Genomic DNA, 26,526 nt, shown 5'->3' on the forward strand with positions numbered 1-26,526 from the left:
GGAATTCGTCTTGTGTTTGTTCCTTTAAATACCCAAAACCTACACGCCCGAATCGTAATGTCTGGATGTTAAGTGATCGTTTAAACAACTTTTGTTTTAAACAAAGAATCAGTATCCAAATAGCAAATTGCAAATAGCAAATTTCGTCTTCCTGCGAAATCCAGACAGCCATTTTGTAATAATGTCAGATAACTGCCCAAGTGAACAGTGCGCATGCGGAGTAAAGCGGTATGAACAAGCTCAGTGGAACAACGGAGCTCCAGTGCAAATTGTGATGATCTTTTATCTCTTGAATGACTCAGTTCTGATCGTGTACAAACAGACCATCTCACATGGAAGCTATACTAAACTGTAGATCAGAGGATTTAGAGGACTTTTACGGTCTACTAGGATGTGACGAACTATCAACGGTAAGGATATGAAGTCGGCTTTACACCTCCGTGCTCCCTGCAAACACAGCTTGTAGTAATTTGCAATCCGTATAAACCATGGAATTAGTCGTTTAACAGCTCAAAGTAAATAAGGGATTCATGCAGATTTGTAAACGCAAGTAAACCACTGCCGTAGATTTGTCCGAAACAGTGCCTGGAGTTACGTACAGAACACTCTTGAATATGGGAGTTAAAAATAAAGCAAATGGAGTTGTTTTGGTAACGCTCGGGAAACATGTAACAGAAAACTGTATGTTTGATTGACATGAAGCGTCATGTAAGAAACAGCTGATTTTGACCCACCTTATCAAAATAATTATCTTCAATCCTCCGCGCCACCTTTCTTTGTACACACACACACACACACACACACACAGAGTGTTCGGTTTCACAGATTTTTGAAAATCAAAATAGTACAAAGAAAGAAAGAAGATTAAAACAGTAAAGATGTTTAATCGAGGAAGACATTTAAAATGGTGCATTTCCGCATTGATTTTAATTAATTAAGATTTGTTTAACCAGTGAGGTGCAAGGTTATTACAGGGAGCACAGAGGTGGGCAAACCTGCATCCCGAGCAGACGTAAGCAGGCCCAGTGATTGGAATGAGCAGTCCAAGCTTGCAGTTGTCTAAGCAACGGAGTTGATGGGCTTGAAGTAAGCATGTGGTAATTGTCAAACCTGATGAGTCATCCCTTACCCTGTGTTCATCAAACAGAAGACAGCATGCATGACAGAGAAGAAAGCTGACAACCTCAAGGAAAGGGTACTAGCAGCTCTTTTAAGGTGTCAAGTGCAATTTCCTGGCATGATTTTGGTCTACTCATCTTTAAATGGCAAGGTAAATGCCAGTGAACTCAAAGCCATTCAGAGTGACCACCATCATCTTATGGCAGAATGTTTCTATCTAAGTGGGAGTGGTCAGTTCAAGGACATCAGCACACCCATCCACAGAGCACGAGGGGTCACTGGTCTCAGAAGCATGGACACAATGTAAACCATGTGGCATGACTGTCCCAAATGACCAGGTCTCAACCCAACTGAGCACTTATGTGAGATCTTGTCGTGGTTCCTGACACAGTATTGTCAACCACTATTAACAAACCAGCAAACGGCGACTTTGCTCATGGACAAGCAGTATTGCATCGCCACAGACACTTGAAGAATCTTTGCCAAGATGTTCTGAAGCTCCTTCTGGTGACTTTTGGTGGCCCAGTGCCCGATTACGACACTTTATGTTAATGTTCCCTTTGTTTTGGCAGTTATCTGTTGGGTAATAATTGATATTTTGAATCATTCTCAGTGTAGGAGGTACACAATGAAAATGTTTGGGAATGAACCACTAATGTAAACAAATGGTTCATTGTGTTCTGAGTAGACAGTATGCTGAGTGGGGGTAACCACTTTATGTGATTCAAAAGCACATTAGTTTTTTTAGGCCAAGAAAGAAGAGTCTTTGAGTAGATGGACAAAAACTTCTAGCCACTTACTCCAACCCTAGCCTTATTTATGCCAGGGTTTTTTTGTGCATTCAAAAATTAAAATTAAAAAAAACCATAATTGTTGATTTTGGATCACAGCACCAAGTAAACTCAGTATGTATTAGGGATTTTTGTTTTTATATTTTAACAACAAACAAAATCATGTCAAGTAGGTTTAATGTTAGCAGCTGTTGTATGTAAGACTCCTCATTGACAAGCTGACATGATAATCTGTCTGGCCTGTTTTTTTTCTTCCAGACAGAACAGATCCTCAATGAGTTTAAAGTGAGAGCTTTGGCTTGTCACCCAGACAAGCACCCAGAAAATCCCAAAGCAGGTATTCACTTACTTAAGTGATCTCTGTGTTTTGTTTGTCCATACAGTCACAATACAAAAAAAGAAACAATGAAATTGCTGAGAAGAAAAAATCAGTTGTTTTTTTCAGAAGGTCTTTATGCTGTGTTAAATGAAAATGCCATTTAGAGTGTAACAGTTGTGTTTTGAGTAATGTCCAGCGGTTTTAGTTCAGAAAATGCGGAAAATTATCTTATTTTAGCTATTTTTTCTCCTTCATCTCATTCAATATGCAATCAAACTCCAGCTGAGTAGAAGGCAAATTAACACCCCAAAACACATTTAATGGCACCATGTTAACTATAGCTGTTGGTACTGAACTATCACACAACTATAACACTAGAAGTACAGAACTACCACAGATAAGACAATAAGACTTGAGTCTCATTGTAAAGCATCTTTTATGTTACTCTGAAAACCTTTAATCTGCTGCTGAGTAGAATTGGGAAACATACAGCTTATGTAATAAGCTCGTGTAGGCAGGGATCACAGCAAGCTACTGTGTAGCCACTGCATTCAGTCTGCATAGTATGTCTGTACTAATGCTGCTGTTCTCAGTCTGCATAGTGCGTCTGTAAATATGTGATGCTAGCAACACATGTTAATAACAGTAAGTAAGGCTTTAGGAATATGAGTATATTTTGTCACATTCGATCTAGAATTATAATGTTATTTAAGTATTTCCATATTGTGATTTATGATTTCTAAATAATGAAGCACTTTGATTTTTACATGGTTAATTAAATCCTTAATCAAAATTAAATGAGCCTGGCTTGTTTTAAGTATTTAGAGTGATTTGCCACAAGTGATTTGCCAATGATCATACAGTCTAGTAATCTATGCATACTTTATATAAGCACATGTCCTGACAATGACACAACTAAATTTTTAAAATGAATATCAGTGCCTTTGTGATGTTCCACATGAAGACACTGCCTGTTGTTCCATGCAGTTGTCAAAACAATTTGAAGCAAACTGATTGCATATGACTATTTTGAGCATTTGAGCAGTAATTTTTCATGCTTTTTCTTTTCAGTGGAAGACTTTCAGAAATTACAGAGAGCCAAAGAAGTGCTGACAGATGAGGGCAGTAGAAAGAGATATGATTTGTGGAGGAGGTGTCAGATCGCTATTCCCTTTTCAGAGTGGGAATCCCTCAGTGACTGTGTCAAAACCGTATGTACTGTTTATTATTTGGATTCACAGTGTTTTAATCAATAAAACACTGTCAAGTCTTCTATAAAGTCAGATCATGTTTGTGAAAAGTATGTTTTACCCAAATCTTTTAAAATTATACACTCATTTTCACACTCTTGATAGATGAGGACTTGGTGTTTTATCTCTTTTGTTTTTAAATTCATCATGTTTTACGTCATTATTACATGCTATGCCATATGATGGCGCCTCTTAGGAGCTGAACTCCAAAAGTTGCGTTGGCATGTCATTGTTCGGTTTTGTTGTTCACCAGCAAAAAAGTGTCAGCACTTTGTAGTTGTTATGGTTGAAGCAGCATGTTCAAATGATTAGTTAGGACTTTATCACAGAAGGTATTGTCTTCTAATTGTTTGCATTCCTTTTGGTTGTTGTTGTTCTTTTGTTCTCCTATAATTGGAGCTCATATAGGGACTAGTTTGTTTTTATATAAAAGATAAAGTACTGGCAATGCCAGTGTACAACAGAATGATTTTAGGGACAGATGAAATGCCACTTTAATGCCAACTCCAGTCCAAAGTCTTGTTTTTAACATGAGTGTACACCTTGTCCAGTTTGATTTATCAAACTGACTCTGTAGCATGCCACACTACATATTTGCATCTTAGAATGTCCACCACGTTAAAGTAATATTGAATTTCGAAGCAAGTCAGCATGCTTGTTCTCTTAGACCACACTAGAGCAGTCTGCTCTTCATTTTCAGAGGAACATTTACTGTCTGATTGACTGACCAAATGAAATTCAGGGGGTGACGAAAAAGGTGATCTAAAGAAGGTGAACTAAAAATCTTCCCATTACATAGTAGAGTAACACTAAGTTATTGAGATGCCCTGGGTCATATTGATCAGGGTAGACTGAGTGGTAGTACAAAAACAAATCTTTTTCATTTAAAATCCAATTTGTGTATATTAATTATTTAATATTATTTACAATCTGTCTTCTGGTATGGAAGCCTTACTTTTAATTTGAATTTAAATTAAAGATTGTCTAAGTTTTAATTTTTCATTATGTTATTGTCTTAAAACAAAGTGTGCAGATGGGGGTTTGCAGCATTCCCTTGGATGAATTTCTGCATGCACAAACTGGCATCTGGCATCACCAAGCCTGTAAAATATTTCTGTTCAAGTCCTATGTTTTCATATTTTTCAGCCCTTGAACTCGTTCATTTTGTAGCCTCAAAAAGACCCCTATCCCCTAACTGGGAAGCCATGTTTGGGCATTAATATCTTGATAAGTATTGTTCCTAGCCTCACCAGACTTTGTAGGATGGAAGACAAACATGTTTTCTGTGTGGCAAAACCATTGAAGGCCTGTACTGCATGCCATTTCATTTTTCTAAAGTCCTAGATTTGGGAAAAAAGTGCAAGATTCCTGAATGAGAGTGATATTGAGGGTACCACACACCCACATTTTTGCACTAATATGATATCAATCATTATTTTTTTCTGCAAATACAATCTTTTATGAATTTTGTGCCAGTATTTGAGGTCTCTACCACCAGTGGACATGAAGATATCATGAATAAAACAAGGCATAGTTACATTTTTGGTCATTTTTACAGGACCAAAATGGTATGTGGGGTAGCCAGTAGGAACTTAAAAATGTACAAGAAAATTGTTTGATGTATGGTTGCTTAGGGTAAAAAGTGCCAAAGTGAACTTTTCCACTAAGACAGTGCTGGTGCGGAGCCAGTGCTGGTGCGGAGCCAGTGCTGCCTTGGTGCCTTTTGAGAACTGACTTTCTACAGGTCTGGGAACTGAACGATATGTAGCGAAAGTTTGGGTAATTTCCTTGGGGAAGAAATAATGTCGGACAGAAACGCATCTGCTTGCGTTTTGTAAATTTACTTTTAGGCTAGGCTTCCACACAGTGAAACATCTCATGAATTGTGCTAAAAATAGTAAGCCTGTCACCTAGCTCAAAAGCTTAAACGTGTTGTTAAATGAACAGTGGTCTGTTTGCACCAACCAGAGCCAGGAGAGAGAGAGAGGGTTTTTTTCTCCCGCTCTGGGTCTGACTACGTTCATGTAATATGTAAACAACAGCCTGTGTTGATGTAGGCACAAATGGTTGCCAATACATCTTTTAATCATATAGCCTACACATTTTCATGCTATGTATAGCCTTTAGCCTACCGCTATCTTGGCCACACTTTTTTTTATTACTCTTGTCTCTCTAGAGAACATCATGTACCAAACACATCAAACGCTGAACTGATTGGCTGTTGTGTGGTTTTTATTTGCATAGCCACTGACCTCAGCGGTTCCAACTGTTAGGACCAGCTTTTTGGCACCAGCACCAATATTTTTTCAGTGGAAAAGTGCGGCCCCGGTGCTAGATTAGGCACCAGCAATGCATCAGTGGAAAAGGGGTCCCTCCGTTTTTCCTTCATACAATAATAGACAGAGATTCTGAGCATGCATGAGCTCTAAGAATTCGATGGATAAGGAGGGAGATTCAAACTTGGCAGTGCGCGCCTGCTTTGTTCCTTAAAAATATCTATCCACCTAATTCTCCATCTAATTAGTTCTCCAAACGGATTGCAAATACGCAAATCTCATAGTGGACCAACTTGAGAGATTTATCAACGATTGCTTTTAGCAGTGCGTCATGGAAGACACTTGCCTGCCAACAGAAAACACTAACCCGGTGAAGAGGAAAAAGACCGACTCCTCCACAAGCACGGATGATCTCACCACCACCGGAATCGAGGTCAGTGTACTTGCCTCCATTAATAAAAAACTTGATGTCCTTGGCTTGTTGCATCAAGAAATAAAAGAGCTGTGCGCCAGCCTCAAGTTTACTCGCCACCAGGTTGAGATGCTCCAAAAACACAATTCAGAACTTCAAACTACGATGAAAACCCTCACGAACCAGATGAACTTTGTCTTGAAAGAGAATAAGTTTATGAAAGAAACCATCCTGGATTTACAGACTAGAAGCATGCAAGACAATCTGATATTCTCTCGAATTCCAGAAAGCATACCAGATAACCGGGAAGCCCTCATTAAAGATTTTAAGCGGCGCAATCTAAAAATTCCACCGGAGACTGTGAACAACTTTTCACCGTGTTCACCGCCTCGGCACACGCACAAGCAAAGGTCCCCATGCTATCATCGCAAAATTCGAACACTTTCAGCAAATATAACTGGTGAAACACAGAGGGAAGGAACTTGAGGGGCACCAAATTCAGCCTCAATTCCTTTGGGAAATAAATGAGCGCTGCAAACTATGGCTAGTTCTTAAAAAGCACAGGGAACAGGGCAAGTGGACTTCCCTTGTTGTGGACAAACTCTACATCGATGGACATCTATTTCGAGACTGTAACACCACACCCTGGCTTTTCTGAGACCCCATTAAAACCAGCAATACCAGCTGCTAGCAACTAACCCTCCTACTGCTGTGTAACTAACTCCACTGTCTTGACTGCGCAACCTCAACACCAACACTCACACCCTCTATGGGAGGTAATCCCTGCCAAAACTAAAATGAAAATGAAAACGGTAAAATGAAAGTTCAAACCTCGTTTTGACATTTCTTTTTCAAGACCTGTGCGCACATATCCTGCCAAAATGACAAATGAAATTAGATAACTCGATTTTCATTTTCATTTTCGCGACTAAAAGTCTAGGAAAGGAAAAGTCTAACTAATAATGTGACAAAAAGATATTTTAAATTTATTTTTATTTTAGTCAGGAAACACTCATGAAAATGAAAGTTATCAAATTTGATTTTTCATTTTGGCAGGATATGTGCGCACAGGTATTGAAAAAGAAATATCAAAACGGGGTTTGAACTTTCATTTTACCGTTTTCATTTTCATTTCAATTTTGGCAGGGATTACCTCCCATACACCCTCTACCTTACTTATTAACTCACACTCTCATGCACACACTACCTATCACACTACCTACACACATATATATTTCTTTCTCTCTTTTTATGTTCTACTCTGTCTCATTGTAATCTGTTTGTCTTTGTCTTTCTCTCTGTATTTCTCTCCGTCTGTCCGTCCATCTTTGTTTAAAAAATTGGGGGAGAAGGGAAACTGGGAGAAAATGGGGATATGTAATTAACCTCTTAACTGGGATGACACTGCATTATGATGCAAGTAGGACGATTATGATGTTATTCATTTTACTGTTAATGGATCTTTATTATTCCTGCATCTTATTTTTGCCAAATGTGGTATTGCAAACTAACACTGGCCCACTACAAATTTCATATCTGCTCTTCCTATTATATATCTCTAACACACACAATATTACTTAACACTCAGCTTTAAAACTGACTTCAATCCTTATAAAATATGTCACTCAAATTCATAACCTGGAATATCAGTGGGATTTCCTCACAGGTGAAGAAAGTTAAAATTTTCAACCACCAAATCAAATTACAGGCTGATATATGCTTACTACAAGAAACCCACAAGACAGCAGCTGAATCTCAGAAGTTAAAAAACCCACATTTCAATCAAGTATTCTCGTCAACCGATAACTCAGAGAAAAGAGGCGTATCAATTTTAATAAACAGAAGAATACCATTAATTCATAACACCACCATTACTGATCCTGACAGGTATGTCATGATATGTCATCATCAAGCATTAACAGTAACAATATCACTATAGCAAACGTATACGGCCCCAATACTGATGATCCCACTTTCTTTCATACATTTTTCTCTTCACTGAATGAAACCCCAAATTCAACAATAATAATTGGAGGTGACCTCAACACTGTCATCGACACCAACCTAGACAGGTCTATAATATCGGGTAATTCTAGAAATTGGCACTCCACTAAAACACTAAAGCAGTATATGAATGACTGTTGGAGATTAAAAAACCCATCAACCAGAGAATACACATACTTCACCAGTCATTCTCTTGCATAGACTTTTGTCTTACCAGTAATTCAATTATATCTGATATTTCAGACTTTCACATCCATCCCATCATAATTAGTGATCATGCCCCTGTATCCTTCAATCTAAACACTAAACAATTTAAACAACACTCACTCAGCTGGCATTTTGAGAATGCTTAAAGATCCTGGTTTTAATACTCTCTTCAGAGAAGAATGGGCATCCTTCATGGAAATGAACAGTTCCCCGGAAATCTCAGCCTCATTACTTTGGGAAACTGCTAACGTAGTACTGAGAGGAAAAATCATATCATACTCATCACACAAGAAGAAAAAGGAAAATGAGATCGAAAAGAACAAAAACAAAAACTCACAGAATTAAATAACAAATATGACACAGAACAATGAATTAACAACAACCAATTTTCAATTGAACACTATTATAAACAAGAAAAACGAATTCATACTGCAAAGACTAAGACATGACAATTTTGAACACAACAACAAATCTGGTAAATATCTGGCAAACCAACTAAAACGAGGCAAAGACAAATCCATTATCCCATTCATAAAGAACTCAGCAGGGGAAACCATGCAGACACCTACAAATATAAATAATAAATTTTGGGAATTTTACATTAAATTATACACCTCAGATTATGAACCAAATTTAACAGACATCCACTCCTTCCTCAATAGTATTGACCTTCCTCAGCTTAACATGGAAACAGCAAGTTAACTAGATGCGCCATTAACATTGGAAGAATTCTATAGCGTCCTCAACCAGATACCAAATAATAAAGCACCAGGTCCTGATGGTTTCCCTGCTGAGTTCTTTAAGCTTTTCTGGCATACAATCTTCCCACTTTTCTTTAGAATGACTGGTGATATTGAACAAAACTCACAAATCCCACCACATATGAACATAGCACTCCTCTCAGTACTACTGAAACCTGACAAAGACCCGACCGTATGCTGTAGCTACCGCCACCTATCACTCATGAATACCAATCTCAAAATTATCAGTGAAGCACTAGCCATCAGAATTGAAAGAGTAACCCCATCACTAATCCACTCAGACCAAACCTGATTTATCAAAGGAGGAGACTCATCAAATAACATGCGCAGATTATTCAATTTAATCATTACATCCCAAAAAAGTAAGACAAAAAGGATACTTGTTTCATTAGATGCGGAAAAGGCATTTGAAAAAGTAAACTGGACATTTCTATTCAAAACACTTCAGAAATTTGGATTCAGGGAATCGTTTATTCAATGGATAAAAACACTATGATTCACCGATGGCCACAGTTTCTACTAGCGGACTAACATCAGAGTTTCATGCTACACAGAGGGACCAGCCAAGCATGCCCACTCTCACCATCACTTTTCACCCTGTTCACTGAACCTCTAGCCACTGCAGTATGCCAAAATCACAGCATCAAAGGAATCCAAACCCCTAACACATACCACAAAATCAGCCTTAGGCAGACGACATACTGCTTTACCTTCAAGAACCATCAAACTCTGTACAAGCATCCATGAAGCTTATTAATTCATTTCCTGAAATATCAGACTACACTGTAAACTGGACAGGGGCACTACAGTGAAAAACGTGCTCCTCACCCCCTCAGGTAATATTAAATATCTACGCATAAATATCTCCACCAAGCTGTCAGTTGTTCTTAACTGCACTCCACGATTAAAATCAATAGAAAATTACTTAAACCGTTGGACAAAGTTACCACTCTCTCTAATTGGCAGAGTAGCAACTGTTGTAAACTATCTCTTCAAAATGACCCCAACTCAGCCCACTACTAACTGGTTTAATTCACTCAGCTCCATGACAACTAAATTCTACTGGAAAAATAAACCACCTTGGATTAAACTAGCAACTTTACAGAAACATAAATCTCAAGGAGGACTGGAAGCACCAAACTTCTACTATTATTACCTGGCTAATCAACTACAGTATATCTCAAACTGGATTCAGCCCAACCAACAGAATAACCCTTGGATTGAATTAGAACAGTCAGAATGCAATGAAATTTCAATCTTCGACTTGCCATTCCTTAGTACTCCTATAAAACACCACGATTGCTTCAAAAGTACCGTAATCTCAACAACCCTGACAGCTTGGTGGAAAATTAATAAAATCTTTAAATTCACAATGTTACCATGTAAATATACTCCAATATGGCACAACCCTGACTTTTCACTCAACAAATCACCAGTCCACTTCACCAATTGGAAACAGAGAGGTATCACACAGCTTCAACACGTCTTTCAGAATAACACCTTCATCACTTTCAAGGAATGGTGCAAAAGCATAACATTGGGAAAGAACAATACTTTCAGTACTTACAATTAAAATCCATTCTAAAATCCAAAATTAATATAATTAACAACAACCTACACCCACCCCCACTAGTGGAAGAAATGAAAAAAATAAACAATACTAAGAAAACTGTCCAAAATATACAAACTAATATCATCCATGCAATGAGCAATATCTCTCCCCATCCAAAACTGGGAAAAAGACGTATCGCTCTCTACCAATGCAGACTTCTGAACTCAAATCTGTAGAAACACTTTCACAATGACAAACAATACTAATCTTCAACTGTTACAATATAAAGTAATCCACAGAACATATCACCCAGCACAAGATGAATAAGATTACAGCTCCCTTATTGTGAGCTGTAACATCTTACTCTCTCCGTCCCTCTGTCTGCTCGGGGATCCCTCTGTGATCAGCCCACCAATCCAAAACCCCAAACCCATACTCATTGCCCTAGCAGGAAACTGAAAACCCACCTCTTTAGAACACACCTGTCCCCCAATGCCTAACCTCTCTTCCCTAGAGGTAAAAAAAAAACAAAAAAAAACCTTTGTCTTGTATTTCTGTTTGTAAAAGTATTCCAGGGGCGCAATGCGAAGGGGCAATTTGACGCTCAGTCTTATTATGATCTCTGTTGAAGGTATTAGAAATCCGACTGATGCACCAATTGTAAGTCGCTTTGGTAAAAAGCGTCTGCCAAATAACTAAATTGTAAATTGTAGCAGTCGCCAAGAAAACTATCCTCTTAAACTGGAAAACAAGAAACACAATAAATGTCACACAATGGTTAAATGAATGAATGAATGAATTTGTTACATTGCTCATCATTTTCGATAAAGTTATTTGAATTTTTTATTGAGTATCTTATTCTGTTTCAAATATGGGATATAAAATTTAACCACTCCATTGAATATAGCATCTACCAGAGCTAATGCCTTTTTATAATGAGGCCCTGAAAGTAAAGAATATAGCTTGCATTAATGACATACAGTAAAATGAGCATACAGAAAACATGTATTTCTTTACTCTAATCAGTATTTCAGAGGCTGGGACACACATAAGCAGAGATAATAAAGGAAGACCCTGCTTCTTCATTATGGATGCTTTTTTCCTAGAGGTAAAACAGTGCCTTTAACTATGTGTATTTATCTATGAAGGGACCATGGAAGGACATGGGCACTTGGTACATTAAATGACCATACATTAAGCTATTTCTACATACATTTTCATTTCCTACTAGCTACCCTACATACCATTTTGGTCCTATGAAAATGACAGATAATTGCTACCATACCTTGTTTTATTCTTAATGACTTCACGTCCGTTAGTGGCAGAGACCTCAAATATTGGCACAAAATTAATAAAAGAAAAATGGGTTTATAATACCCTTAATATCACTCTCGTTTAGGAATCTTGTACTTTTTTCCCCAAATCTAGGGCCTTATAGAAAATCAATAGGCATACAGTACAAACTTTTAATGGTTCAGTCATACTGAGAACATGCTTGTCTTCCATCCTACAAAGTTTGGTGAGGCTAGGACTAATACTTTCCAAGATATTAATGCCCAAACTCGGCTTCCCAGATAAGGCGTTTTTGTGAGTGAAAAAATTAAAAATATCAAGGGCAAAAAAATAAATATAAAAAACATTGTACAGAAATATTGTACAGGCCTTAGTTCTGGGACCCAAACATTATATAGACAAACTTTGAACAAAATCTGAGACGGAGCTGCAACCACTTTCCTGGATTCTGTCTGATTTGTCATGGAATGAACTATATATGTGTGTGTATGTATGTATGTGTGTGTATATATATATATATATTAGTATATATACATCAGCTCTATCCTGTACACATCAGCACCTTTGGTTGGGTTCTCTATATATGTGTGTGTGTGTGCGTGTGTGTGTGTATATATACACACACACACACACACATCAATACATATACATCAGTGTATATGCATCAGCTCTATCCAATACATATCAGCACCTTCGGTAGCGTTGGATTTTCTTGTGATTTTACAAGTAAACGAACCGGAGCAAAAGCACGCTTGGAGAAAAGCTTTATTTGGTGGTGGTGGAACCCGGCAGCAAGTCAGCTTGCGCCGCAGCTTAACTCAGAGAACTGTTACCGTGATCGGCCTTTTATACCATGAAGCAAACAGACAATAGGTGTACAACGTTACTTGATGCAAATCAGAATCTAGGTGTTAATGCTAAATTCCCCTTTTGTCTGTGATGGCTGCCATTCACCCATTACCGGTTGTATTTTGCCTTAATCAATTGCTCTTGGCTGCAACAGTAACGCGGCGCCAAAGGTGTGAAGCTTACTTTGTATCTATGGTAATAAGACCGACAGTTCTCCTATCATGAACCATGTCTGTTCAGATGTCACTATAATCTTACAGTAGGGTTCTCCTGGGGTAAAAACATGATGATGTAAAGGCAAAAAAAATAATGAACGTTTCCTGTAAGCTTCAAAAATTTGAACTAAGTCCAAGCACTGACTATGGCTTTCAGAATAGCAGCATCTAGTTCTTACATTTTGTGGTCTTTTCATTTTAAATTCTTTTGTATTTCTAGTCGCTGCATTGGGCTGTGAAGCCCAAGAAGGAAGCCATGCTGGAGGCACCACACTGTGGATTTGACTCCAGTCCCCAGGGCGCAGTCCCTCAGGCAGACGGCGGAGGCTCACTGCAGGAGCAGTGTTCAGACAGAGGACTTTGTGCAAATCCCCAAATAGGTACTGGAAAAAGGCCTGGAAAACAGGCTCATCTAGCTTTAGCACACTAGGAACAAATAATTACATAACGTAAATTGTATGCATGGACAGAGAGTGTAAAGCTCTGTTTTATGAACTAGTAAATGATTCCAAAGTGGAGACATTTTATATGTTCACACATTTTGACATTTAGAGGCAAAATTATTTACAGGCAGTAACACTCTAAAATGATTAACAACCTCAGTAGAGAAAATAGGTATGAGACAGGGCCACTTACCCATCCTTTGCACTGTTTTTTTTAAAAATTAATTAATTAAATTACTGATTTATTTTCCAGGGGACTATCAGCAGCAACATTTTCGCTGGGCAGGAGATGTTCCTTCAGGTCTTTTACAGAAATTCAGAAATTATGAAATCTGATTTTAAAAATCTGTAAAGACCTTAACATTCAGTTGGCCAATTATTACAAGAATGCTGTGATACCTTTACCGTGATCCAGATGCCACATTCCTTACTCAGAGAAATCATTATTTTTCAGTAACATTACAAGAGTGGTTAGAGTAGTCCCTTCAGATGAAGAATTTAACTCATAATATATCATTTACTTTCAGGGGTAAGATCAATCCAAAATAAGGTAACCTTAAGATGAATCTTATTTGTCTTCTAATAGTTGCATTTTACTTGTCTTTACCACTCCTCTAGAGGTGGGGTGTCCAGACTATTTTGACCAAGGACAAGACATGGCAGTGAGGTGGTAACGAATGAAAATTCCCTTTGAGCTTTAATGTTGTAGAACACATCTGGCGAAACCTTAATGTTAGGCCAGAAAATGTCTGTCTTTATTTTTTTATTATCACAAATGCGACCAGCAGCTCTTGCTATGGTTGATGTAAATAATATGTTGTGGGCAACTTCTGTGATGTTGCATTTCTAATGTTTTAATGTTGTTTTTACGTATGCTTTTTCCTGTTCTTATTATTGCTGAAGAACTGCTTGGCTCTTGTGGGGACTATCCACAGTCACTGTTTGTGGAAATCTTTGTGTGTGGGTATGTGTCGTATGTTGAAGAACTCCTGGACAGAAATACTTTTGTAGGCCAAACCGTTGGATATATTTACTGCTGCTATGTAATGTACTGAGATGAAAAATTAAAATAATTTTTGTTTTTTAAATTACCCTCTGTCTTTGTCCAAATTTTGTTTTTGGATTGGTAAAGTCTGTGCTGCATATGCTATAGCAGCTAGAAGAACCATGGATGCTTGCCTCCACCATGCTGACTCTCCAGTACATCTTCACCTATAGGACACACTAATTCCAATTTCAGGGCCATCAAAGAGACCTGTGTTGGCATTATTCATCACTGCCTCCCTAGTATGAGACTAGATAACTTGTCTGTCTGCTCCCTTCATTATGGACTCAGACTCTCTTTCCTCATTTACTGTAAGAAACAGTGCCATCATGAGTCAATAGAGCAGACATTCAAATTGGTCATCGCTGTTTCAGAGGACACACAGTTGATCTGTGGTTATAGAGAGTCACCAAAGAGGGTGGGGAGCTGGGGTTTGGGCTGAGAACATGCATCGCTTTTAGTGGTCAGTGTGTGTATTAGCTCTGGAATTCCCAAGGTTTTGTTACTGTAACTTCTTGGAGCATTCAAAGGCTGAAGCACACTCCACACACAAAGGGCCAGATTCATTACAGGTTTGCTAACATTTTAAAATGTATAAAGATGTGACCGCAACATTAGTTGCAGTTAGTTGAAATTCCATCCTGAAGTCAATAGATCTGACCACCAACTACAATAACAGTAATAGCTCTTTACACTAACATAGCATATGTAGCCACAAAAACCAGTCAATTACTCTAATTATTATTTACAGACTCCTGGAGCCATACTCTGAATTCCTTTGTGAATTTGTGGATTTCATCTCAAACCTGGTTCTTTCTTTAGACAAAGCATTAATTGTTAGAGACTTTAATATTCATTTTGATAACCCGGAAGACCTAAGAACAGTGTTCATGTCCATTCTATCAGATAGATTCAGTAGTGGTTAATCAGAAGGTCACAGGACCCACTCATAATGGTGGTCACACTCTTGATCTAATACTAACATTCAGATTTAATATAGAAAATATAGTCACACTTCCATAGTCTGAGGCCATCTCAGATCATTATCTCATTTCATTTAAGATGTATCTTAGTAATAATATATGCACCTTGTCACGCTGTCGTGTCAAACGAACATTCCCATCAGCCACTGCACAGAGTTTTATCAATAATCTCCCAGAGTTATCAACTTTGACTGGATCACCAGAACTTGATCAGACAACTGAATGCTTAGAGTAAACGTTCCACTATACTCTAGATAATGTAGCTCACTTAAAAGAAAAATAATCAGAGAGAAAAAACTAGCACCCTGGTACAATGATCACGCATGCACCTTAAAACAGACCACATGAAAATTAGAACGTAAATGGTGTCAAACTAAATTGATAGAATTCCAAATAGCATGGAAGGAGCTATAGAAAAGCTCTTAGTGCTGCTGGATCAACATATCTCTCCTCCACCCTAGTAGAAGATAACAAAAATAATCCTACATTCTTATTTAATATCTAAATTAACTAGGAATAAGACCGCCACAGAAACATGCACACTATCAGTATGTAGTGGTGATGACTTCATGATTTTTTTCAATGGCAAAATTGAAAATATCTGGCAAAAAATTCAGACTATGAATTTCAAGCCAGACAATTTGATAACCAACCCTGCAAATAACAATATAAGTATATCAGATCAGCGATTCGAATGTTTTACCCCACTTCGAGTGACTGAACTAATTTCACTAATTTCATCATCAAAATCATCAACTTGTGCACTAGATCCCTTACCTACACATTTCCTCAAACAGATACTACCAGGAGTAATCAAACCTCTTCTGAAAATAATCAATTCTTCCCTTAGCACTGGCTATGTACCTAAATCCTAAACCAGCAGTTATCAACCCCCTGACTACAAAACCTGATCTCCTCCACTGTTTGCTGTCCAACTATAGGCCAATATCAAACCTTCCCTTTATCTACAAAATCCTAAAAGAGGCTGTAGCACAGCAGTTACGCTGATACTCACATAGGAATAACATTCATGAAATGTATCAGTGAGGATTTAGGCCTCATCATAGCACAGAGACAGCACTGGTTAAGGTAATAAATGACCTATTACTGGCCTCTGATGAGGGTTGTGTCTCCTTGTTTGTGTTGCTTGACCTAAGTGAAGCTTTTGACCCATTGATCATACTATTCTCCCCAACAGACTAGAAAATGTTATTGGAGTTGAGGGAACGGCCTTCTCCTGGCTCAGGTCTTATTTGACTGATTGTTATCAGTTTGTTGATGTAAATGATGACATCTCTACACATATTAAGGTAAAGTTTGGTATTCCGCAAGGTTCTGTTTTAGGCCCACTGCTTTTTTCTTTATATATGCTGCCTCTGGCTAATATTATTCATAAACATGTCATTAGCTTCCACTGTTATGCTGATGACACACAGTTCTGTGTTTCAGCAAAGCCAGATGAGAGACACCAGATTAATAAAACTGAGGAATGTATAAAGGACATTAGACACTGGATGCTTATTAACTTCCTTCTATTTAATTCTGATAAGACAGAAGTACTTGTACTAGGACCATATGCAGCTGGGGGTAAGCTCTCTGATTACATAGTAGCTCTGTATGGCCTCTCTGTTCCATCATGTGCAGCAGTAAAAGACCTTGGTGTGATTATTGACTCCAGTCTTTCATTTGAAGCTCATGTACATAATATTATTAGGATAGCCTTCTTTCATCTCAGAAATATTACTAAGATAAGAAATATAATGTCATTACACGATGCAGAAAATCTAGTCCATGCTTTCGTTACCTCTAGGTTAGGTTACTGTAATGCCTTACTGTCTGGATGTTGCAGTAGGTGCATGAACAAGCTCCACTTAGTCCAGAACGCAGCAGCCAGGGTCCTTACTAGAACCAGAAGATATTATCATATCATCCCTACTTATCCACACTGCACTGGCTCCCAATCAAATTTTGCATTGCTTATAAAATACTATTATTGACCTATAAAGCACTGAATGGTCTAGCACCACAGTACTTGAGTGAACTCCTGGTCATTTATGATCAGCCATGCCTACTTAGATCAGAAGGGGCAGGCTGTTAATAATGCAAATTGTGAAGGCGACAGCAGGGGGCAGAGCCTTCTCTTACACAGCCCCACAGTTATGGAACAGTCTTCCAATTAGTATTCAAGACTCAGACAGTCTCAATGTTTAAATCTAAGCTTAAAAAATATTTGTTTAGTCAAGCCTTTTGTTAATAGCTCTTTATTAGGTAAAGGAGCAGATCTGGAGGGTACTCGGGCATAGAGTGTTTTGGTGAACTGGGATGTTTGGATGCTATTGCCCCCTCACGCATTCACTCAGGTTTTGTTGACGGTGGAGTGACTGGCCGCCTTATGTCCTAGGGTGTCTGTTTTACCTTCTGGCTCTCCCTTTTAGTTATGCTGTCATGGCTAGTCTTGCCGGAGTCCATGCTGGCACTCAGCATATTATGTACATTGTCCTTACCCATTATGTGACAATGAGCATACCTAACCATCTGTGTTTCTCTCTCTCTCTTCACATGCTATTCCTGAGATACCAGTGATCCTGCCCCCTCCTGCTCTCTGGACCTGATGCCCACTTCTTGTTGGAATTCTCATCACTTGAAAACCATTCAGTGCTGCTGAGGATGGCCCCATATGGACAGCCCACAAATACACTTAGAAACTGTGAAGATAGCTTTGGACTGAAATTTATATGAGGTTTTGCTACAATAGCTTAGGACTGCAATTGCCACGAACAGTTTTGTATTCAAGTCTCTATTAGTGGACAACTGATAACCTCAGCAAAACAGACCATGTTAAAACTAATGATTTTCCTGATTTTCCAAAATTGCACTTTTTGACTATGTAGCACACAGTTATAGAATGGAATTGTTTATAATTGCACGATGGGGTGTCACCCAAATGAGGATGGGTTCCCTTTTGAGTCAAGTTCCTCTCAAGGTTTCTTCCTCATATCGTCCCAGGGAGTTTTCCTTGCCACCTTTGCGTCTGGCTTGCTCGTTAGGGATAAACTTGTTTATTTAAAATTTATATCCGGAATTTATATATTTCTGTAAAGCTACTTTGTGACAATGTCCATTTTTTAAAAGTGCCACACAAATAAAATAAAATTGCAAATTGAATTGAATTTAATAATATTCTAGTGTAGGTTCCCAAGTACCATGTCTTAAAGCTCTGATGAATGCTGGATGACTGGAGCAGGTTTTTGGAAGTTCATGCGAAACACAGACTTTAGATACTTCAAAAATATCAAAACTTTTCTATAATTAAGTCCAGAAATTTTGTTTGTTTCATGATCTTGAATTTTTACACTTTTCAAAACACAGTGTAATACAGTATCCCTCTTTGGATGCGAGATCCTCCCCCAGAATGCTATGAAATGTAAAACTGCTTTGCCATGTTTAAAGCATGTGCTCTACCCAGGCTCTAACACCTGAGCTATCCCCTTTAGCCAAAGGTTAGGACTGTTGAGTTAATGTTTTGGTGTTGATTACAAAAAATACTTACAATTCAAGCTACCCTCATTTGTCTGCCTTTTCATGAAGCCAATCACCATCAGTTAGAATCAAGTCCAGTTATGGAAAGGTGAGATAAATGTGGGGGGAAAGGTGATTATACAGAACAATACTCTTTATTCAGAAGAAGCCTCATGAACTAAGAAAAAAAATCAACAATATAACATAATATGTACATACTGAGGAAAATACAGATATCAAGATAATGGTTCAAAAATGTAAACGACTAACATTTTAAAATGAGAAAATACCGTAATTGTGGTAACAACCAATCATAATAGAACAATTAACATTCAATATGTAATGATCATAAAGTGATTACCTGTATGTACACACATCTAGAAGGGGCCTGGCAGACAGGAAGAAAAATTGGTTGACTGCTCCTGACATTAAAAATGATAATGACAAAGATTTGGTCAGGAGGATGTTACAAAAAGTAGAGCTTTATATCAGCATCGCAGCAGCGTGTTTCCACCAGACTGAGTTGGAATGAGCAAAGCCCGTGAACAAAATTTGCCCTAAATTTTCCCTCTGTTACACTACTGAGAGAACATGTTAACAAAATATTTCTTCATCTCCATCAAACCATATCGTGGTTTTCAGATAACAAAAAGATTTTAAAATGATCATACCAAATATCCCCATTAGAATGATTGGTTCTTAGCATACAGCCCCAAGCTGTCAACTAAAAGCATTTTTTTTACAACAAAAACACACACAAACTTTTTTTTTCTGACACTGTGTTCCATGTGCAAACATGTAAGGTGTGCATGTTTTGGCTGTGCTAACATCAGATACAGACAGTGAAAAGACAACATTCCTCACTGCCAAAATCTGGCATCATTCATCACTGAGCTCCACTCTGCCTTCATTAAAGTGTCAGCAAAGTACACATTAAACAAGAAAAGGAAAGGACATATCACAGCCTAGTGAGAAAACAGACTGTGACACACACAGTTGAACAGCATGTTCTGTCTGTGTGTTTAAAAAGAGTTACGCTAAGTGAGGAAACCAAAATCATCTGGCAAGCTGTGACTGGCTTATTGCTGTGTTAATGGTTTGATCAGTTGCCTGAAGGAGGAATTACATATTTACTTGGCTGTTTTCGAATAGGTCTGGTTTAGATGACTATAGTTGCTGGTATCATTGAAGCTTTAATCTAGTACTTGTCTTGGATCATTCAGTAAACTATAGATTATGCAGTGGGTAATGGCTGCATTGGTCAACAGGTGTATGTATATTTCTCCAGATATAACAGTAACTTCATTGTGGTGACAAGCTTAGCCAGGAGGCAAGTCATTGCTCCTGCAGAGAGTCAATGAGGAGTTCAGGAGGAGAGACACAGCATGAGTCAGCAGTCCTGCAGAGTCAATGAGGAGTTCAGGAGGTGTCGGAGGGCAAGTGCTCCTCAAAACCCTCGCTCTCTCTCACCAGCGCTCTCTCCAGGATGACACGTCCCTCTTTGTAACGCTGACTGTCCTCTGTGGCAAACTCGTAGATCCACCCCAATTTGCTGTTGCAGTTTTTGCAACTGACATCCCGTACCATGTGTCTCCCTGTCAGCATTACACGATCCTGCACCTCGCTGTACTGCAGGTTTACCACCTACACACACATACAGACAAATCATACACATATACAAACACACTTCATTAGAAAACCAACTGAAAACAACTGGTGGGAGCGAAATCCAAGAGGCTAAACTGTCTAATCTGTTTTACAGATTTACATGTTCGATGAGTATCATTAACCAGTCAGTATGCATGAACATGAGTCCATCTATACATAGGTACTATGAGAGATCCAAAGTGAAAGCGTGACTTGCTGAGTGAAACTGTTTCTTAGTAAAAGCAGCAGAACCGTGTGTGCCTGTTTGTGTGCATTTGCACAGTCATATGATGCCTGGTTCATATGCTCACTCAGTGTAAGCATTGCAATGTAGAGTTCTGTGTGTTCACCAGCAGTAGCACATGCTCATCTCTCTGTGAGTCAGACAGTAAATGCACAAATCAAGGCCTTCTATGGCTGCTCTCATTTATCTGAGGTCTGTATGCAACTGCATGCTTGCACGCAGAAAATTAATAAAATGAGCTGAAATTTAATTCATGACTTGAAAAAACATGGAGACAGTGAGAACATACACATTGACTGAATTTGGGGTGGGTATTTACTGTCTCTGGTGTGAGTGTATTATGTAAGCAAGAGAGAAAGAGGGAGAGAGAGGCAGACAGACAGACAGACAAGCAGACAGACAGAAGCACATGCTGTGAACATGCCTTGTTGAAGAGGAAGGCTCTGCCAGTGGCTCCAGTGAAGCGTGTGGAGATGAGCTCAGAGCGGTTGGTCAGGATGGTGTCACAGTTGGCGCAGGAGAAAAGGCGTGTTCCGCCGATATGGTCTAGGAAGATCCGCCCCATGGCACAGCCCAGGCCCAGACGTCTGTGCAGGGGAGAGATGTGAGGATGACATGTGATGCTATGAGTTTAGAGGTCAGTTTTGGGGCTTAGCTTATGATCTGCATACCAAGGCAATGGCATGAAAACTTACAACTCCATGTGCTTTCAGAGCTCAAGAGTAATGTAGAATCAGTCATTTGTTTTAAGTAATGTAAAATAAATATAGCGACTGCATTAATGCTACTATTTAACATATCGCAGTTTAGTCATTTAGAAATGTGATTAATCCGAGCCTGTCTGTACAAGCCTGGTGACTGCAAATTCAGCTCTATTTAGTGGCTGCGTCAATGCGACATTGGCATGTCTGTTAAGCACTGTAGAGTCTGAAGCCACGTAGTCAAAGCTCACATGTTCTGACTATTCTGATCAGTAAACTACGATAAACTGAGAAATATGAGATATGTAGAGATCTGCATGAGTCTAATGCGCCCAAAGTGGTGAAATGATCTTGGACCAGAGTCTGCACAGATCTGCGTTTAGTTCTACATTAACGAACCTTTAGCGGCCGGCGACGATTCTTCTTTAACCACTATCGAAACTAGGCAGTAACATTTTAAGTGGGACGTAGCTGTTGCTAATAAGAACAGAGAACGCTGCGTCGAATACGGTCTGTGAGCTACAAATTTGGACAACAGCACATGTGGCCTTCTGTAAGACAAATTACGCCTTTCGAAAAATAACAAGTTAAAGGGCATATTTCCACCCTGTGCTCCCTAAGAAACAACGCGAATCGTTTGTGTGCCGCCGCAATGCCATGGGAAAGAAAGGAGCTATGGACAGTTTCGGTGTACACTCAGATCTAAAAATACGAACGAAAACTGTTCCGTATTAAATAGCGACATCGATGTGTCGACACAGTTCTGTATTTGATGCAATTACATTCTTTCCGTATGCCATTGCTAAACAGGAATTAGTTAAATGAACGATTTTACCACACAAAGCATAACTTATATAATCGTGGTGTCAAAAATATTTACGTTTAAACTTACAACTTTCTGATAGAGTAAACATCAGTCAAAACTTTTTCACAATTTATACATCTCAGTATAAACAAAAAGTTCAACAGCGGACAACAACGGATATGTGTGTGCCACACATATTTTGACGTAGTCGTCGTTTCGCTTAGTGATAAACTGAACATGTTATGTCTGAATAAAGTAAACGCGCTAGGTCTTCACACATACACGCACACATGGTAGGCAGCTATGGTCAAAAAGATGCAAATGCAGTATTTGGGAATAAAGCGCACCACAAAAGAGACTGGGATTATGTTCCTTTATACTGATCTTGGACTGAACCCGAATTATTGAACACGGACAAAAACACAGCTGGTTAGTCCAAATTTCTACAAGTTTATATTAACAGGAATAATAGTTAAGTTTCTACTTGTTTAGAAGTCTCTCACCTTGAACTTGAAATGTTTTTGAATAACAATGATCTGGGCAACTGTCAAATTCCCTGTTTTTCTGTGATGTTCTAATTCCAATGAAGCTGATTTGTTGTCTTCTTTCAGCTGTTCCTGCTGATTATTGTCAACATCCGGTAAAAAGACGCAGTAAGCACCGCCCCTTAAGAACAGCTGATCGAACGCACTGGTCGCTTGGCTCCACCTCTGACCTTCTCTGATAAAAATAGCTGACCCCAAGTCATTTTACCTTTGCCCAGAACTGCGACGATATAAAACATGCGTTATTATTTTGCTGTTTTATGTTCTCAAAGTTTTTAGGTCCAGATGTTTGTGGCTCTCCAACAGGAACCGTCATTGGATGCGAAAGGCAACGTAGCACCTGTGTCAGACAGATTTAACATTTAATTAAACCTGAAACGTCGATATCCTCATACAAAACTTAGCAGTTTTGAAGAGCTTGATGCCAAATCAAAATTTAAGTAAATATTTTGTACATGAATCCCTGATATCATTTTTAAGGCACGATATCAGAATTCAAAAACTTATCAAATTGCAAAAGACTGATATCAGTTTTCAAACGAATTATGTCATTTTTGCTGGTATCATGAGAAATATCGAGGTAAGATCACAAGGTAGTGATTAGAAATCACACGTTCCTGTGTTCCTCACCCCCATGTTTTTAATCTTTGTCATGGTCAGTGTTAAGACGGTTCATTGTCTCTTTAACTACCAGTCACTAAACTGACTGAGCTGAGACCACACCCCCTGAAGTGAGCGCATGTCCAGACATCTGTCAGCTCTCATTAACCTTTAGAGCTGAATGTACTGTTATGGACAGAATGTCATAAGTTTCTTTTTCACTGCCTATTTAATTAGAGTTTTTATTTAACTGAAACTGTGGATGCACGTAAGGATAATGGTTCACTACGTTTTGTAAGCTATTTTTCATGGCAGGGTAAATACAAACATAAATATAGCTGCAAGCGGCGATGGCAGGCCCTCACACCTCTGACGATTCATGACCCGTGACATTTCGTCATCCAACAATGCACTCAGATCTGAGGGCTGTGCTACGAAGCGAAGTAACTGACTTGTCCAGGTAAATTCTGGTTAATTTAACTTAGAGGAAGTAGTAAACCTCCGAACAGAAGAGCCCTGTGGCTTTGTTTTACCAGGAGAATGAAACCATAGGGCTCTTCTGTTAGGAGGTTTACTACTTTCTCTGAGTTAAACTGACCAGGAGTTTCCTGGATAAACCAGTTACCTCACTTTGTAGTACAGCCCTCAGATGTGTGTGCCAAATTAAGTTTCAGTTTAAGTTTCAAGTTTATTTAGAGCCCAATATCACTATTTACAGTCTCAAAGGGCTTTACATGCCACAACAATCAAAATCAAAACAGGATGGCACCCCCTGGCTTAATCCTCATGTGGCACCCCCTGACTTAATCCTCATGGCGGGCAAGAAAAAACTCCCCAAAAACCCTAATGGAAAATGGGAGAAATTTTGAGAAGGACCACAGAGAGAGGAGACCCCTTCTTGGCCAGACAGGTGTGCAATAGGTGCCGACCCAGCAGGCAATTACAACTTCAAGTAAATACAGAGCACAAACAAAGGGGATGGCGATGCTGACAGGAGGCTGACAGGGGGATGAAAGATGGGAACACCAGGATCAGTCCAGAGGGCAGGAGGAGTCAGGATCACTGGTATCTCAGGAGTAGCATGTGTGGCTCGACAGAGAGAGAGAGAGAGAGAGAGAGAGAGTGAGATCATTACATGATCATAGCAACAGCTAAAAAGCTTAAACCACTTAAAACCACTTAAAACCACACAGCCACATAACATGCCCAACCCACTTGCTGAGGGATCGGCAAAAAACACAAATATTACTGTTATATTAAAGTTCACGTGTGTCTTCAGACAATACAAACATCAGTGTCATGATTCTAAATAAAACTATTTGAAAAAAAAGAAAGAAAATTGTTTCACATGTAAATGTCATTACGCTCAATGACTGCTTACACTAACACATCTTTACATAACACCTGTTCATGCAACCAGCGACACCTTTTGTGTGCTGTGTAAATATGCATCTCACAAATTTTCTTTATTTCCATGCAGGATGCTGAATTGCATGTAATATCTCATTTTCAGACATTGCCCTTACTTGATATGCGTGTGCTTAAAAAAAATGTCTTAAACAGTTTTAAACATTGGAAGTATCAGTTTTTGCGTATCAAGTGGCCTACAAGGACATAGTTTTGGCATGTAAGTCATAATGCTCAAATTCTAAACATTTTGTGCAGTTTGACCTTCATGAGCAAGTCTGTGATGAACTACCACACCCCCCTTTGTGCCGCGTCACACTACATGCAATGTTAAATATTGTAAAGTTAGGAGCACATTTGCAATATAGACAGAACCACTGTGAATAATAGGTTTTTATTTGGTACACTATATGTTCAACGTCATTAACAACTCATTGATCAAGAGAAAATACAAATAGAAATATAGACGCAAGGAGCAATAGCGGGCCCTCGCACCTTCGGCAATTCGTGACCTGTGACATTTTGTCATCTAACAATGCACTCACATCTCATATGTGTGCCAAATTACATGGTCATAGCAACAGCTAAAAGGATTCGGTCTTATCAACAGAATCATTTTTACGTGAACCAAGCAATCTGTCAAAAGTAGTACCACAAACAAGTGGGCTTCTTTAGATTAACCATTTCCTTTGTAGGCTACACAAGCAGGCATAAATGCATAGGCTTAAATGCATGGTGAAAGTTCTTGCTTATAAAAGTTTCTAAATTCCCTAGTGGAAATTCCAATAGCTAGTCTATTGGAATGAACTGGTCTGAAACAGTCTGTACTGGTTTCGATTGGTTTCAATTGGTTTTTCAGATTCTAATGGTTTGCCCAGTTAAGAATACCAGTTGAAACCATTTAAAACCCATTTAGACCAACAGAGCCATGGGCAGTGGCTGCTTGACCAGTTCCACCCAGTTAAAACCAATAGGATGTAACTGGTGTTGTCTGCTATTGATTTCAACTGGAAAACAATTGTTCTCAACTGGTCTAACAAACCCAATACTTGCACTTGGTGAGAATGCACTCAAAAATAATGAAATATAATGAAATGAATTGTTTGATTCATCAATTAACAACGTACAAAGTGCACTAAAGAGAATACATTGTTTTTTGAAAATGTCAAGTCATTTGTAAAACGTTTTAACCGTTAGTGTTTCTTTTAAAAATAAGTGTTTTTAAATTGAATTAATTCATATTCAATTTAAAAGCACTAATTTTTAAAGTTGTATATTGCTTAAAGAAAGTTTTTTGCCTTCTTATTGGTCAGTTTTTATTAATTATATTTTGCAGGCTGTAAACTGACCAAAGAAGTGCACACACTATTTATTTGGACATGATCACAACTTACTGAAACAATTATATTACATCAGAGCAAGCATTTTGATCACACGATCAGCTTGTCCTCTGTCTTGACTGAAGAGATACCTGGGAAGGGGCGTGGCTTCTAGCCCTTCTTGAGTAATCTGGTGTATTCAAAAATCCTTGCTGTAATG

General features: G+C 38.6%; 2 protein-coding genes across 2 annotated transcripts; one reads left to right on the top strand and one right to left on the bottom strand.

Annotated features, from left to right (window-relative positions):
- Positions 1-259: 259 nt before the first annotated feature.
- dnajc12 (DnaJ (Hsp40) homolog, subfamily C, member 12) lies at positions 260-14,483 on the top strand. Its single transcript, XM_030771120.1, has 5 exons — positions 260-410; positions 2,169-2,247; positions 3,301-3,440; positions 13,269-13,428; positions 13,745-14,483. The coding sequence occupies exons 1-5, from the start codon at positions 333-335 to the stop codon at positions 13,825-13,827; spliced, it is 540 nt and encodes a 179-aa protein (XP_030626980.1). The 5' UTR covers positions 260-332; the 3' UTR covers positions 13,828-14,483.
- A 4,747-nt stretch (positions 14,484-19,230) lies between these two features.
- LOC115809454 (protein yippee-like 5) lies at positions 19,231-23,023 on the bottom strand. Its single transcript, XM_030771122.1, has 3 exons — positions 22,939-23,023; positions 21,354-21,516; positions 19,231-20,682 (listed from the first exon to the last, which is right to left on the bottom strand). The coding sequence occupies exons 2-3, from the start codon at positions 21,492-21,494 to the stop codon at positions 20,458-20,460; spliced, it is 366 nt and encodes a 121-aa protein (XP_030626982.1). The 5' UTR covers positions 21,495-21,516; positions 22,939-23,023; the 3' UTR covers positions 19,231-20,457.
- Between the last annotated feature and the right edge of the window lie 3,503 nt (positions 23,024-26,526).

Source organism: Chanos chanos, chromosome 4, assembly GCF_902362185.1.
Source record: "Chanos chanos chromosome 4, fChaCha1.1, whole genome shotgun sequence".
NCBI lineage: Eukaryota > Metazoa > Chordata > Actinopteri > Gonorynchiformes > Chanidae > Chanos > Chanos chanos.

Excerpts from the sequence above, each read along its gene's own strand:
- LOC115809454 (XM_030771122.1), bottom strand. The coding sequence starts at position 21,494 with ATGGGGCGGATCTTCCTAGACCATATCGGCGGAACACGCCTTTTCTCC. Across the intron at positions 20,683-21,353 it reads GAGCCTTCCTCTTCAACAAG|GTGGTAAACCTGCAGTACAG; the intron begins GCATGTTCACAG and ends ATGTGTGTGTAG.
- dnajc12 (XM_030771120.1), top strand. The coding sequence starts at position 333 with ATGGAAGCTATACTAAACTGTAGATCAGAGGATTTAGAGGACTTTTAC. Across the intron at positions 3,441-13,268 it reads TCAGTGACTGTGTCAAAACC|TCGCTGCATTGGGCTGTGAA; the intron begins GTATGTACTGTT and ends TTGTATTTCTAG. Across the intron at positions 13,429-13,744 it reads TTGTGCAAATCCCCAAATAG|GGGACTATCAGCAGCAACAT; the intron begins GTACTGGAAAAA and ends TTTATTTTCCAG.